The 15746-nt window shown below is 38.4% G+C and overlaps 2 protein-coding genes across 3 annotated transcripts; both read right to left on the bottom strand.

The window, feature by feature from the left end:
* Positions 1 to 377: 377 nt before the first annotated feature.
* On the bottom strand, positions 378 to 7753 carry cfap97 (cilia and flagella associated protein 97). 2 transcript variants are annotated; one of them, XM_031276820.2, is made up of 5 exons: positions 7546 to 7753; positions 5785 to 6742; positions 4590 to 4870; positions 1563 to 1725; positions 378 to 720 (listed from the first exon to the last, which is right to left on the bottom strand). In XM_031276820.2, exons 2-5 carry the CDS (start codon positions 6716 to 6718, stop codon positions 620 to 622), a joined length of 1479 nt encoding a protein of 492 aa, XP_031132680.1. In that variant the 5' UTR covers positions 6719 to 6742; positions 7546 to 7753; the 3' UTR covers positions 378 to 619. The 2 variants fall into 2 exon arrangements, with proteins under 2 accessions (XP_031132680.1, XP_035855936.1); XM_036000043.1 differs by having other exon boundaries at positions 378 to 717.
* Positions 7754 to 9216: 1463 nt separating this feature from the next.
* Positions 9217 to 14495, bottom strand: ufsp2 (ufm1-specific peptidase 2). Its single transcript, XM_036000042.1, has 12 exons — positions 14370 to 14495; positions 14104 to 14194; positions 12912 to 13095; positions 12738 to 12804; positions 11666 to 11820; positions 11326 to 11518; positions 11033 to 11179; positions 10757 to 10921; positions 10532 to 10656; positions 10356 to 10432; positions 9822 to 9946; positions 9217 to 9726 (listed from the first exon to the last, which is right to left on the bottom strand). Exons 1-12 carry the CDS (start codon positions 14370 to 14372, stop codon positions 9640 to 9642), a joined length of 1419 nt encoding a protein of 472 aa, XP_035855935.1. The 5' UTR covers positions 14373 to 14495; the 3' UTR covers positions 9217 to 9639.
* Between the last annotated feature and the right edge of the window lie 1251 nt (positions 14496 to 15746).

The following is a 15746-nucleotide window of genomic DNA, read 5'->3' as shown; positions in this document are numbered from 1 at the left end:
TATAGGACATATTTCTTACAAAAATACAGCTAGCTGGGCGCCCGGATAGCTCAGTTGGTACAGCGGGCGCCCATATATAGAGGTTTACTCCTCAACGCAGCGGGGCCGGGTTCGACTCCGACCTGCGGCCCTTTGCTGCATGTCATTCCCCCCTCTCTCTCCCCTTTCATGTCTTCAGCTGTCCTATCAAAATAAGGGCCGAAAATGCCCCAAGAATAATCTTAAAAAAAAAAAAAAAAAAAATACAGCTAGCTAACTGTCGTAAAGAGTTACTGCAGTACTCAAAAGCCACAACTACTCAAATGCATTACAATAGTTCAGAGCTCCTAGCACAATTTGCTTTATTTCAGCATAAAAAAATGGGGAAAAAGTCCTTCTTCTTTATAATTGATAAGCAGCACAACACAAATCACTGAATAGTTGATTAAGTGAACTAAAGGTATGGTGAACCCATACATGTGGGAAAAAAGAGATTCTTTAAGATTAGTACCTTTGAAACAAAATCTTTTGTGATGAATGGATACCAACAGATACAGTATCACTAAAGGGAACCAGCGATGTGCTTCTTTGTAGATCAGATATCTGGCATAGTTCTCAGCACCAGGCTGGTTGGGTGCACTTAGTTGTTTTTTGACCTGGGTACGGGTGTTTTCCCAGAGTCAGTGGTGGTGGAAACTGCTCTGGAGCTGTGGTGGGCAGAACTGGCCATCCTGGGACCTGCTGGTGTGAACAACAGAGAGATATTTTCTGATTTCAGATTTACTGTTCCATAATAAAATCAGAAACTGAATGTACCTTTTGAATTTCTAGAAAATAAAAGAGAAAAAGAAAATACATCAAAATACATCTTACTTTTAATATTTTAATGTTTCAACTATAACAGGCCATAACACACACACACACACACATTTAAATAAACTAAAAAATGTTGCTATGACAAGAAGAACATCAGAAAATGCGTCATTACTTATGTATAAATTAATGGGTGATTCTTACCAGCATCAGTCATCCACAGCTGCTTTTTACTGTATAAAAGGCTTCTTCTGTTAATTTAATTTCTGCAGCCATCTGACGGCAGCAGCTCAAGACATGTGTGGTAAATTTGCAGCCTTCAATTTGAGAAGAGCAGCGCAGTGCCACATGCTGATCCTCCCTTGATTAAATCATCACATGCGAACAACATCAGGCTGCTACAAAGTAACTACACACACTTCTGCTGGCGTCAAACTGCTCTTGTGGGATCAAAACACTCAGTTAGGGTTGGCAGCACAGGTGCTCTCACTGTGTGCAGCAACCTCACAAGTGGGATCGTCTTAAAGTGATTATCCACATTTCCTGATACTGTGGTTTGTCAGTATATATATTAAATACTACCTAAGAGGTTGAAGAGATAGTCTTAATATGACCAAGAAGGCACCTTGTTGTTATTTAAACAGTCTTCCTATCTGTTTGGCTGAGGATGTTGTATGAGCTACTCAATCACCATGTTGTTATACAGTTTAGGGTACATAACACATTTTCAACACAGTAAAAGCTGGAAGCTCTAGACCCAAGTTACCTACCTGAGGGTGTCTTGCTGGTAGACCTCTCTTTTTTGGCGGTGGACATACAGACAGAGTATGAAGGAGCTCCGGCATATCCAATGTGACGCTGGTAGTCTTCCAGTTGTTCTGAACGCTTTAGGCCAGGTGTAGGCTTGACAGACTCCAGCCTTTTCAGGAGAGCCTGAAAGAAACGCAATGACATTGTTGACCTAGTAAGTAGCGATTCAAAAATATACTGTGAATGCTAATTGTCCAGGCAAACTGTTAAAACCTCCAGGTTTACCATGTGAATTTCCAGGATATCAGTCAGGTTCACCTTGGAAAGATGTGGGCATATATATATATATACACAAAATATACATACATACACACACACACACACACACACACACACACACACACAACGTTAGTGTCAAATGCTTGTGAAAGTTATACATCACTTTGAATATAAAGGTGATTCATATATATGCTCTTAAAAACATCAGTGCCTCGGAGAGTGTTATGCCAGAATTCAGCCATAAGAAACTAAAAATACAGCAGAAGTGGTTTTATAAACTGCTTTTCTAGCATTTCATTCACTGAGCTCACAACATATAATATAAACATATAACATTTAAAAAGTGTTTGTATCATTCAGAAAATAAACAAATATTTGACTCAGAAATAAAGAACATTTCCAAATTAAATTATGAAAACAGAAAAATATCTGGTGCTTAGACACAACCAAACAGCACGAGGCAAAACAGTGTAGGCAAGTGGCTGAATGTCATACATGCAGCCCCACTCCCACATGCATGCTGTGCAAAAAATCCCTCACTGAGCAAAAACTCTACATGAAGCAATGCAACCAGCAAAAAGCTCAACAGTCAAGAGACTGTTTTTCTAAAGTTAAGAAAGTCCACCGGAGGTCATAAAGGCACTAAAGGCTTCTAAATGCATTCAGACTGCTCACCTACTGCATTGCCAATATATGAATAATTTCAAACTCTTCAAACTAAATCTAGCCCTCTGTATTAATATCACTTATTTGATAGAAAATGAAGATATATCGTGGCCAATCTTGAAATACATAGAAGTAGTTTTACTTGTGCAGGGCAAACGGGGTGTCTTACATGTGTGCTGTGTGGGGTGGAAACACTCAGCAGCACACGGCAGATTCAATTACTTCACTCTAAGAATAGAGAAGGCGTGGAGCACTAATTACAGCGTAGAGAGATGGACGCAAGAGAGAGAACAGTCTGTCCTGAAAATGACTGGACCATATCTCTGATAAAAACATCAATCAGCATTAATGTACGATCTCTAATCAGCAATAATGAGAAACATGTGACAATACTGGTGAAGAAAATGCAAGTTTTCATTAGTCAGAGGAGACAATAACACTCTGCTGGCTGCCTATTATCATTTTCTGAATCTTTTTTTAAACGCTGCTTTTTGTTCGCTTCTATCACAAAGTCGTCATCCAGAGTTAATATATGGGGTGAGAGGCCAAAGCTGCAAAGGCTGAACTGTCTTATAATGTCACTCCGTGGCAATGCTCGTGTCACATGCTGCCATCTGTCCAAGTCCATCTGTGTCTGCTTTTAGGGGTGGTCTTAGTCTGACACAAACTCAACCCAAATAACTAGTATCCTTAAATGAATGTAAACTTCAGGAGGCAAATATCTATTCAAATAATAAGCGATTAAACTGCAGAAAACCACAGGCTTAAGTTACAAAAAGATGTTAATCAATTGTATCATTATGACAATTGTGACTGATGACGTAAACTACCTCACCTGCAGATTCTTCCAGAAAACGTTTATCTTTCTGCTTCTACAATAGTTTAGAAGAAATTACAAGAACATTTAAATGCAGAGTCTCTGGTTCAAGTCCCTGTACGGACCAAGTACGGAGTGTGTGGCGAGGTGCCCTTGAGCAAGGTACCAAACCCCCCCAACTGCTCGGGGCGCCAGCCTTCTCGTTTTGACATTTCTCTATACATAATGCATGTGTATAGGTCCTGTTTGTGCATGTGTGTGTGAGTTAATTTTATGAAAATATGTACTTTAACAGAGATGAAAGCATGGTGTTATTGGAATGGAACAATTAAAAAAAAAAGAACTCAAACAGTATATTCTCATTGACAGAAGTTAACCCAGAGATGAAAAACATTCAAAGAGCCAACAGCAGCTACGTATCAGTTTAGTTAGATGTACAAAAATGAGAAATCTGACATTTCTTTCTAGAGACACAGCAGCACCAATATCCCCTACTACCTGATGCTCAAATGAATTACTTTAGCTAGTTTGTTTAATTTTAGAGTTTTGAAAATGTACCATCACAGATTTGTTTCAAGATTAATTTGCCTTTGTTTATATGTCAATGTAAAGACAGACATAGGAATAAAATTTATTTTAAGTAGAGCTGGGCGATATGGAGAAAATCAGATATCACGATATTCTTGACCAAATACCTCGATATTGATATTGCGGCGATGATCTAGTGTTGACAATTGATGCTTTAACAAAATATCTTCACACTTAGATTATAGATAAATAATCATCAGTAATGTGGACATAATGTCTAAGTGGGGAAAAGGCAAATAATAGAAGAGCTAGAACAGTCTGGTAAGTTCAGAAAATGATATCACTTTACTGTAATGCAGCCTTTAAAACCAGTAAAAGACAACACTTATGTCATATCACGATATGATGATATCCAATATAAGACAATATCTAGTCTGTTATCACGATATCGATATATTGCCCAGCCCTAATTTTAAGATTATATGCTACTTACCTAGACTCTGAGAATCAAAGAAAAAACAATTCTGATGTAATTTTGAAGAGGTGCAGATTGTAACATTGTGTGCATTACATCAATAACACCACAGACATAAAGCAAAATATCTAACTTTATTTTAAAGGGCACTGAATACCTTGAAAATCAAAAAGAAAAGAAAAAAATAGAGTGACAGGAATACCCGTGTTCATATTAATGTTTAGGGTTCAGTCAGTGTTTATATTAAATTGAGTATCAATCCACACAAGAGACAAAACTCACCAGGTTCTCCCTCTCGATGCGTTGCTGTTCCCGCTGCCTGTTGAGTGCGCTGTGAGAGAGGCGACTAAAAGGCGACTTGTGGGCCACATAGCTTGTTTTCCTCGCTGTACTTCCTGGTCTGGGCCCTGGTGAATGGCGCGAAAGCTCCCGAAGAAGTCGCTGGTTCTCACGATCTATGCGTCGGACCTCAGCGTTGGTGAACGAGTAGTTCTTCCTGTTTCTCCCTCCAGGACAGTGGAAGACCAGTTTACCTCCAAGCTGACTCTCTGAACTGAGCGAGCCTGATTTGTGAAAAGGACAAATCTAAATTACGAACATATTCAGGAACTACAGTTTAGAGTCTTATGTGAATTCAACTAAAACTCAAAACTCTCTGTGTGCACAGTAGTGTTCAGATAGATTACCATTAGCTATAGATACAGGTAGTTTAATGCCTGAAGAGAATAAGCAAACGTTACGTGTTTGTTATTTAGGTGAGATTGAAGATGAGGTCGATTTCATGTTTTTTTTGCCGATTATATGATGTTTTAAGGGCTACTTTCTTTTGTTAAATGTCCGTCATTCGTTATAAGTTCTTCTGGATGGATGATTATAAAAAAAAAACTTGAGTTGTGTTTTAGCAAGGGAACCTTTTTTTTTTTCTGGCAGGTTTTTATTTGTTGACTTTGGGACAGAGGACAAAGTTCTTTGTTTGCAATGTTATGTTATATTATGTTAAATGTAAGAAGTTATGTTCTTGTCTGACAAATGTTTCACCACTGCAAATGTATTTCTGGTGTCTTATAAGTCCCTGTGGATGGGGCATGTGAACAAGACGATTCATAATAACATAAAATCTAACCACACTCAAATCTAAATTAGCAGATTTACAGTAGAGATCACTGGTTCCCCATCTAAGGGTCACAACGTCTGACTTTCCTTTAATATATTTTTTTCTTGTAAAGTCATTAATAGGCCTACCTCTTCAGTCTTTTAAACTCCTCCAAATCAAACGATATGAGAATGAATATTCACTCTCTGTGAACTGCTCAAAACTAATGTCCACACACTAGGCCCTAACTTGTGATGAGGTGCGTCACAGGTAGATATTGCTAATTTTAAGGGTTCACAAGCCAAATAGGTTGGGAACCATTGATATTAAGCAAAGAGCATAGCAAACATACCTGACAGACAAGAAAGGCACAAGTTTACTCACACTCATCTACATCCTGGTCTGAGTCCACGTCTTGATGCATGTCGCTAAGGCCACTGGAGGGCACTCTCTCCTGCTGCTGCTGCTCTTTAAGGCTTCCCTCTTCGGCCTCTGTGTGGTTCAGGTCCAACGACTGGAGAGGGCTGAAGTCAGGAGATGAGAGGGGGCTTACATCTGTCACTGTGTCTTCTGACTCCTCTGTACGGCCGATAGGCACATCCTGAGATTCTGCTGAGCCCACTCGAGTCCCTCTCCCACCAGGGGATACAGAAGGTTTGTTGGGCCTGGGAAAGGTGGGGGATTCTAAACTGCTTCTCCCATTGCTACTGCTAGAGGAGCTCTCTGAGTCTATGTCTACGCTGCTCTCGGTTGAAGTGGGGGATGGACTTCGGGTGCCCCGATTTCTTATCAGTTTTTTGGGAGATTGTTTATTTCTTCCTTTCAAGCCAGGGAGTTTGGATGGCAATGCTTCTTCTTCAGACTCATTTGGACTCTGGCTGTACATATCCTTATTATCTACCTCTCTGGCCTCAGCCAACGAAGCCATAAACGTTCCCTTGGGCCTTTTAGAGCGCAAACTAGAGTCTTCCTCACTATCACTGCTATTATTGATGGCTTTATCTGATGTACAGGCAACAGATGATACAGCAGACTGCCTGCTCTTCTCTTCTTCCTTTGACTGACAGCTGTTCTCCTTCCTTTCTGCTCTGTTGCTGACTGGCTTCAGGTTTTTTTTGGTCCCATCAGTTCTCAGGGACCAGCCACTTTTTGTATTTTCAGTCTGTTTTGCATGAAGGCTCTCATGTGCTGGTGGGCTCTCCTTTTCAGCCTTCAAACTTTTCTCCAGCTGTTCCCCTCCATCTCTGCTGCTATCATCACAGTCACTGTCGAAAAACGAATGATCCACTTCACCTTCTAGCTCCCCGGGGCTAAACATGGCAGTCTTCCTAACACAATGAACCTGTAAGGCAGTGTAAGATTAAGACGTTAGATTATTTAAAAGTTAAAGAACAGTGCAGTGGTTTTTCATGTTTAAACCATGCCATGCTGTTGTGTCTAATAGATTGCATTTCTTTCTACCACTCCACTGCATCCATTGGGTTCAATTCAGTTCCATACAACATGAAAATCAGTGAGCATACTCTTGAAACTTGCTTAAGTTGTGTAACCCATCCAGAGAGAAAATCAAGTCTGCATTCATTTTTGTGACATTACTGCTGTGAGATGTCAGTTAAGACTTTTAGAGCTGCACTTATGCATACTTGACAATAATGTAGCCATAGATATTGTTCTATATCTATGAATGTAGCACTAGCATTGGAAAAAAACATTGTCTGTGATGGAATACACATCTCAAGCAGGTTTCAAGATTTCGCAAATTAATTGACAATGACAAACCATAAATATTGCACATGATTTGTAGTTAAGGAGACAAAACCTACAAACACATTAGCATGCATTGTCCCTCCATGGTGTATTTTATCCAAAAGATAATTAAATAACAAAACAAAAGAACAAATATATCTAAATGTAGCTAGCAGTGTCTGTAACGTTAGCTTAATCAAATTTAGCAAGATATTTGGACAGACAAGCTATGGTAACGGTACTTTCCAACCTTTTACCCACCATGAAGTTAAGGCATCCTTTAAACCTAGAACACACACTTGATGACGATAGCTAGCTAACTAAAGTATGCTAGCTAACTCAGTCCAACTATGTACGTTTAGGTTAGCTAACTTTAGCTGTATGACAACAATATCTTACCTTGTGAAGGGTCACACGTTACAGTTGCATTTACTTCTTTAGAGAGGATGTGTTCCGTTGAGAAGACAAGTAAATGAAACGCAGTTACATTAAAAACAATTTTTTTGTTAGCGGGCTACAGCTGGCGGCTGTCAGCTTGACATGGAGCCTAGTAACTAGGCAACGTCACTTCCTGGCAACGGCTGCTCTGATGCAGAGCAGTAAGTGTCGTGCGTCAACTGTTACATTTGGTCTGTCAATGCGAGACGGGACTGCTACATTAAAATTTGCTCTTCTATTTTAAAACAGATATTTTGTACGTTTTTTATTGTATAGTATGGTTTCATTTTTTTTAATTTAAGTTTCCTGACTTGTGCAATAATTTTGCTTTTTATTCCTCTTACTATGTTTATTGGTATGCACCAAAACAAATTCCTTGTATGTGAAAACCTACATGGCAATTACACCTGATTCTGATTCATATTATATTGTGTTTGTCTGTTTGTGTTGTAAGCAAATTTCTTTTTTTTTTTTGACTAATTCTTGGGTGACAGACATTTGGCTCTTGAGCAGCTTAATAATAATGCAGTGATTTGCCTTTTATTTAGCTAAAAGTTTAAACTACTAAAACATATCAAGAATCAGAACCAGTAGAGGAAAAGACCAGAGGTCATTTAGTTTTCCTCGGTGATATATTATGCCAAAGTAACTGCTCTCCCTAGTGCATACCCATTAACAAGAAAGGGGATTATGTGAAGGCGCGTCCCCTGACATTATAATTTGTCACGGGTTTTCTCTTAATGACATTGTTAGACCTAGAAATGACAAACACCAGTGAAATGCCAATGTCCTAGGACAATAGGACTTGGGTGAATCTATCGTATAAACCTGTGTCTGGTCACTGTTGTAGAATTTACATGCCTATGCAGAATGGGTAGAGATGAGGAGTGGATGGGGGTTATTTCTGTGGTTGTCCAAAACTAACACAATACACCCATGGAGAAGAAATCACAAAGAGTATCAAAAAGTTTCTGCAAAATAAACCGTCCGGTCATAGCTCTAAAAACTTTTAAGAAAACTCAACATTTATGCCTACTGGTGAGAAGAGAAAATCATCCATTTGACTTGGACAACCGACTGGTTGTGAAAACTCAATTACACGCCGTGATTGCTTTTCAATAATGAGCTGTGTCAGACAGGCTGCATTCAAGCACAGCTTCTTCTCTATACTAGTAGTTCTCAGAGTGGGACCAAGGACATTTAATGGACTTTAAATGTTTCTAGGGGGTCCAAAGCTAAATGATGATAAGTCTAATGTCACTGTATTCACTAGCAAATGTATATATAATACAGAATGCATATGAATGAGTATAGATTTGTTTACAAATGAATACAAAACAATAATGGCTTGTGTTATTTGGTAGTCTGTAATAGGGATGCAACTAACTATTATTTTATTGTCTATAAAATGTCATAACATTGTGAAAAAGGCCCATTATAATTCGCAATGTAAAATTATCAAATCCTCAGAATATTTGGCATTTTTTTGCTTAAAAAATGGCCAAAACGATTAATATATGTATAGTATATTTATATTTATAATAGATTAGCTGTTCATCAGCTAATATATTAATCAACTAATCAGTTCAGCTCTGTAACTTAAAAAAGATTTGAATAAGGAACAAAGAAACATTTAGGACAAAATATACTGTATAGTTTAATTATTTGTACAATCAGCAATTTGTCTACTGGTAACACAAAGCAATGATAAAACTCTGTTGACCTTGATGAACTGTATTTCCGAATGAAATGAGCCTATTTAGTATACATTTTTCACGAGCCTCTGTCTTATTAAATAATGAAAAAGTACAGTACATGATATAAATAATTTCTCTTTTCAATACCAAATTACATCAATCTCTAGTTATGCCTTTGTTGCTAAAACAATAGATTATGTAGCACTTGACCAAAATCTAAAACGTTAATTACAAGAATTTAACATCATTACAGAAATAAGCAATGCTGGACACATAAACAAAGGTCATAGTGTCACTCCAAAGTTTTGCGGCTGCGTTACCAATCTCAGATGATGTCCGTCTGAAAGGCTGTGAGAGATTAGATGACCTTTGGCCTCTGAGGCAGACACAGATTATAATACGCAGTTTGATCCCAAAAATCTGGTCCTTTCCAACCACACCAGCCCTGGGAACGATAACATACATACCATATTCAACACTGCACAGGGCGTGAAAAGGGCACTTTAGAGAGAGACATGCAGCCAGTGTAGATGCTGTTACCTTGTCTGTGATAACTTGTAAGTCCTCTGCTCCTGTGTAATGTGGATCTAGGATGAGATAGCGGATCTGCCCGGTGGTCTCACTCCATGCCACACCTAGAATAGTGTGAGCTAAAACTCCCCCTCCTGCAACACAGGAAAAAGTAACGTGAAAAGATACCTTTACCATGATTTTACCAAGGCTGTGTTTGTGATGAGGAATTAAGATTTACGCTAGTTAGACACACATGCAGACAGCGAAATGTAGCCTATGTACTAACGTTAAGTAAAAAAAATTTCAAAAGAACTTCAATTTCTATATTTGCACAAAATATATAAATTCAAGTACTTTTAATGACTCATGTCTGATATATGCCTATTTTCAAAAACCTTCAAGGCCTTAATTTCCCCCCCTCAAATACACAAACTTTCAAGTATTTCAAGCACCCGTGGAAACCATGGGTTTTAAAGTTTGTGTAACCTGTTTAAGTTTAATTAAAGGCCCAAATGCTTGTTTAGGAACAGTTCTAAAAAAAAGTTAAGACTTCCAGCTTACCAATCATGATGGGAGTCCCTTCAGTAAGGAAGTGGTTGGCCAGTTCTCTGCCTTTGGATGCCAAGTCAGAACCTTGACTAATTAGCACAAACATGTATAATTAGATGAATCCAAATAATATGTACATGCAGCACATCGTCACACAAGTTGCTATCCAAAGGCGTGACATAACACACCTCACAAACATGATCTTGGAAGTGACCCCAAGCAGCTGGTTTAGAACAGCCTGAACCTCAATGGATCCGATCCACTGGCGTGATCCAACAAAGGATGCCTGTTTGTCTCCGACATCCACTAAAGCCTGGGAAGGTGAGAGCCCATTAAAAGCAGTCACTTGAACATTTCTATTGTATTGTGATAGTTTATATTTAGTATGTGATTCGTAGGACCGCTAACTGTACCTGTTGAATCTCCTTGTGAGTTGGCACGGCCCGCTCTACGTAGCCTTGCTGCTGGAACCAGGAGCAGATGGTCTGGAGGGAGCGATAAGCACAGCCCCAGCCATTGTCATCCATATGGTCCTGCATGTAGTGGCGATAGCTGTAGATCCCCTGGACCGAGTACACCTTGAGAAAAGATACACACATAAGAGAAGATAAATCAAGGTTAGGTCTCCGCATCCATCTTCAAAAGAGGAGATAGAGTGTGACAGACTTTAATTTGGTGATTAGCCGCACCTTTCCGTTGTCCAGGGATGGATGTGTGAGGACCAGATGAGGGTTTCGGAGGTAACCATCTTTGTAAGGCTCATTGGGAAAGTGGTAAGCAGTGGCTCTTCTAAAATAGGGCCAGTCATTTGGTAGCTCAAACTGTTGATGCAGCTCCTACTTAGACAGAGTTTTGTGAACAATACAATGGATAAAATGTTAAAAATGAACATAAATCAGGAGTTAAGCAAAGAAAATGCTATGCTTTTAACTAACTGCCTTTTTGTTTGGGATTTTAAAGAATCTGGGTCTGAGGCTCTTACCTTACGTTGTGCCTCTAGTTGGCTGTCAGACACCCCTGCTGGGTAAACCACGGTCACTAGTCCTTTTGGCTCTGGAAGGAGGAAGTGGAGTGGTTCAGGAACCAGCAGCGTGGTCCCCTTCATGTGTTGCAGGATCACTTTTTCCATCTCACACAGCTGATGTGTTAGCGCCTCCAACAGGCGCTCAAAGGCACTGCAACACCAGAAGAAAAATATTTCACAGTGAGCAGAATTCATGGTAGTGGCTGGTGGTGAGTTCAAGTTTACTGACACTGATACAGTATTATTTTAACATTTTGGTCAGTGATATCAAATCAAATGTTTTTAAGGTAAGACATACTCTTTGATTGTGTTATTGCAGGTGGTACGGACGACACAGTCAATGGGAAGAGCTGTAGACAGAAAGTGGGATTTCTGGACTGTTTTGCTGAGGATCGGGGCCGAAAGAGGACCTGTCTTTGTTGCCTCCATCATCAGGCGAAGATTAATGACACTCTGAATGACATCGGTGAATTTACATTTAAGCACACAGACACCATAAAGACAATAAGGCATATGTGAACATCCTTAGGTTTAGAGCTTAAACTATTGACTAGAATATACTACAACAATTTCCATTATCAATTAATTGCTTTTGTCATTTTTGTTAATCAAAAATGCAAATAATTCCCTGGTTGTAGCTTATCATATATCAGTGCACTTGCTGTTTTTCTTAGACTTTTGTGATAGTATACTAAATATCTTTGAGTTTGGCCTGTTGGTCGAACAAAAAGAGACATTGCCTTGAACTTGGAGAAACTGTAACAGGCATTTTTTCGAAAATTGTATAGACTAAACAATTAATCTGCAGTGTTTGCTAAAATAAACAACATTAGACAGACACTGAATATTATTATGCTTCCCTGAGTGTACTTTACAAAAAGGCTGCTATCCCTGTCCATAGAACATTAATTTACAAAGAATACTTGTCAGTGTTACTATCACTGAACACTGAGTTGTGCACAGTGGCTCCCTGTCAGCAGTAGCTAGCAGTGACCTAATGGAAACAAACTATCCTCTGCTATGATTAGCGTTTTTCAAACAAAACTGAATGTATTTTAGTCTGTTGATCAGATAAAACAAGACAGGTGAAGGTGTCGCCTTGTGTACTGCGCAACTGTAAAGGGCGTTTTTTACCCTTTTTTCAGATGTTTTACAAACCAAGCCATTAGTCAATTAATTGAGAAAATAATCTGAAGATTGATTGATAATGAAAGTAATCGTTGCAGATATAATTAGGTTATATCTAGTGGTTCACATGGGGGAGAACAAAGTGTTTTGCAGTGTTTCACAGCTTTCTCTCTTAGTACAGTTAATACAGCAAAAATCACAACTTCCAACCATCTCCAGAAACATAACGTGTAGCTACATACCACTGCTGAACTTTTTTTGCTTTTCTTTTTTGCAGATCTCTTGCCAGCACTCTCTTGTTCATCTGTCCTGAAATAAATAAAAACCTTAATTAGAATTAATTTTGTTTTAAAACAAACTAAATTAGCAAAAAGCTGAGGATTCCATATAACAAAGATACATTAAACTGAACTTACTGTATCCATTGGTGTATATCTTCACACAGCGTATTTGGAGATATTTCTTCAGGTGTTGCATAAACACCTCTATTTGGCCAAATAATAACAGGACTGTCACAGATTGTTAGAACACAGGATTCAGACTTCACCTGAGAGTGAAGAGTCTCAAATGTTGTCGAGATGCATTTGCGTATTAGCAGTGCTGAAAGACAGACAGACAGACAGACAGAGACAATATTAGCCCATTACCAGTTACTACACTGTTTACACATTATATAGTATAGGATAGGCAAAAATAAGCCTTGGGCTTCCTCCTATTCCTTTTTGGGTTGTTGATTGTGTAAAATGATAAGTGTAAACGTGTATAATAATGTTTTTGTCATATGCATAGTCACACAAATTGTCATGCTTTGTTCATTATAATGTAGGCTAAACCAAAATAAACTATTTATTCATTCATTCGTATATTTTATAACCTGCTGGTATTGTACTACTTTTGCTGCCATATGTATTTGATCTATTAATCAATTTTAAAACATAATGAAACCAGTGCACATCCTTTTGTGTGACACTGCATTTTATTGATGTTGATTAGTCTTTATCTAATAGGCATCAGCATTTTACTTTTTGTGTGTGTAAAAAAGGGACTGTAAATGTAGAGAATGACAATGAGTTCTACCTTGTAATGAATATGATGGTATGGATCAGTGGCCCTGCTCTGCATGTGGCTGCAGGTAGAGCAGCTAAAACTGCTATTCCCAAAGATTCAGTTTTACATTAAAACCACCAGGAAGCAGGGCCGAAGCTACCATTGGGAACACAAAGGTCCTTGGTAATATTATAATATTATATAATATAGCAGTTAAAATCATATATAAAGTGTGGGAAATTAAAAGTGTACAAACATTTCTTAGTGGCTTATTAAAGAAATCGTTTAGGGTTGGTTTGGTTGCACTGAGGGATGTAGGACTCTTGTATCTCAGTATTTCTAAAATCCTGGCGGTGGTCCTAAGGGTAGTGTTATAAAAGCTAGGTTGTGAATGCTTCTAAATAAATGATACAGCAACCGGGAAGGACACATCAGCAAGGAAAGTGAACCCTGTGATCAAATAGGCACTGCAACCATGCTAGTACGATTAAACCTTATGGTATGTAACTTTGGGAACCACTACGTTCAAATATACTGTAGTAAACATGTCCATGAACATACCATCTGTGCGGTCCAGCTGACATTTGAACTCCAGCGGGCCTCTGACACGAAGGATGGTCCCTGTGTCGAAGGACTGTGAGACTGTAACAACCTGAGATAACACAAGAGAAGTAACGTTAAGTAACCTGAGAGAGAACCAGATGACAGAGTTTATAACGTTAACGTATGCGAGGAGCCGCTGTCGGCTGGCAGTAATCTTGTAAAATATAAAGCTGAACGGAAAGAGGCATGGACGTTTCGTTTAGCTAATTTATCAGTAAACTTACCATCGTGGAGTCGAGTAATGTTAAATAACTAAGCTAGCTGCTGTTCTCTACGCGCTGATGGCTGACATGTCTGTTGTAGGAAGTATTCGTCAACGTGTCTCTGGCTGCTGCATTCTATTGGACCACACTGACCCCGCCCACTTACGTTGCATTCAGGGTCATTCGTAATTGGAACCGTTTGCTGAATTACTTATTGTGAGTTACTATTAATACATCCATTATTGTGGTTCCAAACCTTTTTGAGTCTAAAAATGAAGCATGAAGTGATTTTTCCTACTCATATTTTTCTCAGATGGATTTTTAAAATGGCCTGAGGAGGTGAAAGTATCCAACCCCTAACCCGTTTGAAAACAGCCAGTGGTGGAAAACAAAAATTCTCTGTTTCAAGAAAAACAAATTCATTCTCAATCTTACTTAGTAAAAGTATATCAGATCAAGGAAATGTATAACAATACTTACTGTGCAGCCAGAACGGGCTCTGTCATTGTTACATTATCATATTGTATACTATTGTATTATTATTATTATTATTATTATTATTATTATTATTACAGTAACATCAAAGATGCATTTTATGTTGTAGCTGGCTGAAGTAGCGCTAACTGTATTCATTTTTATACTGTTGGGTGATTTAATTTCCTGTATATCAATGCATTGAATTTTATATGCTCATTAGTGGTTTTTAAAAATCTTCATCTGCAAAAACTTGTAACTACAGGTACCTAATAGCAGTCAAGTAAAAAGTACATTTCCCTCTGAAATATCAAGTAAAGTACAAGTAACTCAGAATTGTACTTGAGTACATAACTTGAGTGCATGTAGGCTACTTAGTTACTTTCCACCACACCCTTGTTAGTAGAGTTACATTGTTTTTTTCCTATTCTGTGCTTTTGCAACTAAATGTGTCCCATTGTAGTTTTCAGCTTAATTAAACTAAGAAAAATATTTAAACATTTAATGGTTCATCTTCAAACTGCCAGTCCACAAACATAGTCGCTATAGCTTCAAACATTCTCCAGTCAATCATACTGCTCAGTGCTCACTGCTAATGAGTGCAGTGTACAGTATGAAGTGCGTCTCTAATTCTGGTTCGGCTTTACTAGGATCGAGGCATACTATATCTAATTATTCCAGTATCAGTGCCCATGACAAACGTCTTATGCAACACTTCAAACATGCCTCAACATTCTTATATTTTTGTTCAGCTTTTTATATGGATTTTTATATTTACTTCTTTTTTTTTTTTTTTTACAAGGATAAAGAATGCAAGGAGAGTGCAAAGAGTCACAAGTAAAACCCTGTTTCTTGGCACATTGCCTGTTTGCCTCAGGCTATTACATGTCAACCATGCATGCTATCGGCCAAGCAGGGTGAGCG

The sequence above is a fragment of the Sander lucioperca genome, chromosome 4 (genome assembly GCF_008315115.2).
Source record: "Sander lucioperca isolate FBNREF2018 chromosome 4, SLUC_FBN_1.2, whole genome shotgun sequence".
NCBI classification, from domain to species: Eukaryota; Metazoa; Chordata; class Actinopteri; order Perciformes; family Percidae; genus Sander; species Sander lucioperca.
Note: the sequence above shows the minus strand (reverse complement) of the source record. Positions and strands in the feature narration are given on the sequence as shown.

Excerpts from the sequence above, each read along its gene's own strand:
- ufsp2 (XM_036000042.1), bottom strand. Across the intron at positions 11,180-11,325 it reads AACTAGAGGCACAACGTAAG|GAGCTGCATCAACAGTTTGA; the intron begins GTAAGAGCCTCA and ends CTGTCTAAGTAG. Across the intron at positions 9,727-9,821 it reads TACAAGTTATCACAGACAAG|GGCTGGTGTGGTTGGAAAGG; the intron begins GTAACAGCATCT and ends TATCGTTCCCAG.
- cfap97 (XM_031276820.2), bottom strand. The coding sequence starts at position 6,718 with ATGTTTAGCCCCGGGGAGCTAGAAGGTGAAGTGGATCATTCGTTTTTC. Across the intron at positions 4,871-5,784 it reads AGACCAGGATGTAGATGAGT|GCTCGCTCAGTTCAGAGAGT; the intron begins GTGAGTAAACTT and ends TTCACAAATCAG. Across the intron at positions 721-1,562 it reads TACCAGCAAGACACCCTCAG|CAGGTCCCAGGATGGCCAGT; the intron begins GTAGGTAACTTG and ends TGTTCACACCAG.